This window comes from Callorhinchus milii, unplaced genomic scaffold (genome assembly GCF_018977255.1).
Source record: "Callorhinchus milii isolate IMCB2004 unplaced genomic scaffold, IMCB_Cmil_1.0 Scaffold4, whole genome shotgun sequence".
In the NCBI taxonomy this organism is placed as follows: domain Eukaryota; kingdom Metazoa; phylum Chordata; class Chondrichthyes; order Chimaeriformes; family Callorhinchidae; genus Callorhinchus; species Callorhinchus milii.
This window is the reverse complement of record NW_024704745.1, coordinates 21,447,284-21,451,750: the sequence shown is the minus strand read 5'-3', so window position 1 is coordinate 21,451,750 and position 4,467 is coordinate 21,447,284. Positions and strand designations below refer to the sequence as shown.

The 4,467-nt window shown below is 37.3% G+C and overlaps 1 protein-coding gene across 1 annotated transcript; it reads right to left on the bottom strand.

The window, feature by feature from the left end:
* Window positions 1-263: 263 nt before the first annotated feature.
* On the bottom strand, window positions 264-4,390 carry lacc1 (laccase (multicopper oxidoreductase) domain containing 1). Its single transcript, XM_042334728.1, has 6 exons — window positions 4,119-4,390; window positions 2,955-3,133; window positions 2,594-2,759; window positions 1,746-1,971; window positions 1,260-1,458; window positions 264-757 (listed from the first exon to the last, which is right to left on the bottom strand). Exons 1-5 carry the CDS (start codon window positions 4,375-4,377, stop codon window positions 1,284-1,286), a joined length of 1,005 nt encoding a protein of 334 aa, XP_042190662.1. The 5' UTR covers window positions 4,378-4,390; the 3' UTR covers window positions 264-757; window positions 1,260-1,283.
* Window positions 4,391-4,467: the final 77 nt, after the last annotated feature.

Sequence of the window (4,467 nt, the reverse complement as noted above, 5' to 3'; positions counted from 1 at the left end):
TTGAATTTATTTTAACTTTTGTGTATCCCACTCTCAAAAAATGTGGGGAAGATTTTAAAAGAAATACAGCATAATATTTGCCACTGTCAAATAAATGTAAATCTTTGGAACCTCCCCAAAACCAGGCAGACTGACCAGTACTACTTACTGCTCATGAAACTATTACTGCTTGTTGCATTCTACCGCGTACAAAAATAATGGTATATAATTATGCCTTTCCCCAGTATAAAAGGAAAACAAAACCAATGTCCCACAAACAATCATAGAGTGAATGACAACATTTATTGATTGTTGGCCAGGACACATTTTGTATATAAAAAAAACAAAATGTAAAAATTATGATAAAATTAATCTTCAAAGTTTTTCTCACATAATATGCATCGTACTTCACTGAAAGATGTGTGCAAAACCTAGGTGCCATATTGTATCCAAAAATAGAAAATAATTTGCTTTTGTTACAACAACAATAACTTGGATTTATATAGCGCCATCTACGCCGGACGGCATCTCAGAGCACTTAAATGCGCTTAAATGCATTATTAAAGATCATTGTGAAACTATTGTTAGAAAAACACCTTTGCTATCAGGATTCACAAAGTCAGCTTGGAGGAATTCCTTCTGTTGAAAAAGCAAGTAGCAAATAGCAATTGATGCACCAAAGAGAAAATAGTTTTCAGGTAATATTCCACTCAGCTATTCACCTTATAGAAGAGAATAGGTACCAGCAGGTGGCACCATTGGACACCAATAGAAGGCACTGAAAAACATGAAGGTACACTTATAATAATCACTAGTATAAAGACGGTTTTGTATTTTAGAAACTTTACTAGAAAATAAAAGTTAAGAGTTTAGTTTGGAAATGTAAACTGAAAGTGCAAGAAAACCATTCTTTTCATGAGATAAATTCCATCCCCTCACACTGAACCTTATACTTAAACTGAGCTCCTTAAACAAAGAAAGAAAACCTTTGCATTTTTATAGCACCTGATTAACAACAATATCAACTTGTATTTATATAGCGTCCTTCACACGGGGTAACATCTCGGAGAGCTTAATATTGGTGTCGCTTGATGCTGAGCTTGGGAGATGGGGGAGGTGACTTGAAACAACAACTTTCTGACCCAAAAGTGACAATGCTACCAAGTGAGCCAAACTGGCAACATAAAGTCTTGTGTGAAACACACCTCATAAAACCCAGAGTATTTAGTTATTGCGAGATCTGTAATATATAAAAATTAAACATTAAATTGTACTCTTACCTCTACGAGTTTGGATATTTGCTTTTAGTCTCTGACAGATATGAATCCAATTTGGGTTCCAAAGTTTTGCCCATCCCGAGTGTGTGAAAAGAACATATCAGGCTGACAAGCAGTACAAAGAGTACCTTTGTTGCTTGGATTAAAAGTGGAAACATCACATATATTTTCTGATAAAATCCCTTCACGTTCCAGCAACACTCTTAGGAAAGAAAAGAATGAATCAAGAGAAAAGAATATTTTTATTGAGCCGCCTCTGTCTTTTGGAATTTAATTTAAAAGCTAGCCATGTTCATTATTGGCTATAAAATTTCACTAATTACCAGCTTCAATTCCACCCTTAAAAATGGTAAATATTTAAACATATATCAATTTAGAAACTTTAAGCACCCAAAACAAAATCTAGGAAAAAATACATATTTCCCAATTTTTAGGTATCAACTTTTATAACCTCAGTTTCTGTGTCAACTACAAACATTTCACTCTAACCTGGTTGCTTGTCTAAGATTCACATGAGGTTTGGATCCATCTGTGTTTCTCACGCAGCTCGAGTCTATCTTGATAAATTCTTCAGCTGCCTCTTGGTGCAGTGTAAAGCAGCACTCGCCCACACAAGGTCCCATCACCACTCGAATATCCTTCATACTGCAGGCAAACTCAGTCATCATTGTGTTTACTGTAGCTATAGCCACTCCAGCCAGAGTACCTCTCCAACCTAGGGTGGGAAGATCAAACAATATGGAAATAACAACAACAACAAATTACATTTGTATAGCGCCTTTCATGTCAGGAGGACATCCCAAGGCACTAGACTATCAGGGATCATACCTAAGCTGCTGGTTGGGATCAGGAGGGGTGTATTGGGGGAGGGTAGGAGTAGGAGGGTGACTGAAGGCACAGTAGAAGAGGAGGGTCTTGAGACAAGTCTTGAAGGAGGCAAGGGAGGGGGCAGAGGGACTGTGGGATGAAGTTCCAGAGGGTGGGGGCAGAGACGCTGAAGGCCCACCCGCCAATGGAGGAACACATGGAGGAAGGAAATATAAAGTACTTCTCACGGCAGAAATTGAGAATCACAATAGTAAACCAACATTTTTAACCCACTGATTCTCAGAATCGTGCTAGCAATTAGGTGGGAAGACAGAGAAGGGATCAGGAGACATGGAAGCTCATGTGGAGTATAAACCCGAGCACAGACAAGTCAGGTCAAATCGCCTGATTCCGAATAGTAATTTTCTATACACGTTCTTGACAGGAAAAAGTCAAGAATGAATTGTTACAGAATGTTTTTCTACTCAATTTATATTGATTTGAATGCCTAAACGTGGATGGAACATTACCTGCATGAGCTGCTCCACATGCTATTTGGACAGGATCAGCAAAGATCAAAGGGATGCAGTCAGCTCCTGGTGCTGCTATGGTGACTCCTTTCTGGTTGGTCACAATTCCATCATAGTTCGCTGGCTCCGGTCTCCCCATAGTCCAGATGGTGTTTCCATGGTTTACCTATCACCAGGTGACCACAAGTTAAACATTTACTGCACATGCACAGTGCTTTCCCAGGAATGAAGCCAAAACAGTTTCCCTAACAAGAAGATGTTAGTGTGTATTCTAAACATTTCAGTATCCCAACATCTATATACAAGTTATTAACACAGCACGTTGCTGCATATTAATATCGGATTGAACTGAGACTTTTACCTTTGCGAGGTAGTAGATTTTGGGGTTAAATCCTGCAGTTGTGGCCAAGCGCCGTATATTCTCATTAATCACAGCCTTTGGATCTCTACGTTTAAAGCTGCTGAAAAGGTTCAAGGAACTGAGGCTTGGTATATAGGATATGCCACCACATCTTGTTGTAAAGCCATGAAGGAATACATCTGTGACAAATTTAGAACAAAAACATAGACAAAGAAAATGATATTTAAAATTAGTCTCAAATTAATGTCAGGACCAAGTAATGACGTTATCACCCTTTTCACCATTAGTCTTCAAACAATAACTTCATTACCAGAACAGATGAAAGGTATGTTCAACTTTTAAAGCAATGCCCAGTTGTGCTGCATTTTAAGTGAACTGCCACAGTGAGTTGAGGAATTGAAGCGTTGCCTTAAAAACATTTAAAGATTTAGACAAAATGAAAAAGGTTTTCATTTCATCGTTAAGTATGTTTTTAAAGTCAAAGATAAAATTCAGATGTGAACAATTAAAAATTGCTGCAATTTAGTGATAATTGAGCACAATTTTTTTTTCCATTTCCCTTCCCACCCCCCCACACACACACACTGAATTATATTCCAAGTTTCCTTAGAAGTTGCCAACACAAATCATTTAGCATTGAAACATTATATGCACATTTTAAGTGAACACTTCGCCCACAAAATCTAGTTAATTCACTTTACAGTATATTCTGTGACTCGCTTTGAGATGTCTCGAAGATGTAATAAGGCTCTATTCAAATGTAAGGATTATTATTATTATTTGTTCAATAAAGATATAGCTGTGGATCCGACTCAGCAGATTTAATCCTGGATTGACTTGAAAATGATCACATTGCTGGGCATTTATATAAATATAATGTACGATGTTGCAGTTACCTAGCGCAATAGGATCAAGTTTTATCTGGCAATGTAGGTCCATGTAACAATTGTAATTTCTAAATAACAGATGAACAGAAAGTTCAAGATGATCAATACCAGGCTTATCTACACGGCTGTTGGTAGGCATACAGTTCTCAAGAGATTACAATTACAGTAAACATTGCATGTTACATTTACAAAACATCCTATCCCGTAATTAAATAATAAACCAGTAGTATTGATCTAGTTGACACTTTTCTAGCTTTGCTAAATTTATAACGTATACCTGGGATCAGTGGAGAATGGAGAATTGCAATCTGTCCCATAAGTCCTTTGAGTTGCCCTAGAAATGTCCAAATATCCTTACAGATTTCATCAGCATGTTGGTCAGTGAGGACATTATTGTCCTTCGTGCAAGGTACTGATGCTTCCAATTTTATTCCACCTTCATTTCTTGTAGCAAGTCTTTCAAATGTGAATTCATAAACTGCAGTAAATAGTTGATTGATGTACACATCCATCATGGCTTTCTTATTGACAGGCATGATGACATTTATAGTGCTGGTGAAAGGCGCTTTACAGATGTAATTTTGTTGTTGTTGTTGCATTTGATCCTGTAGTCCTCATTCGTACTT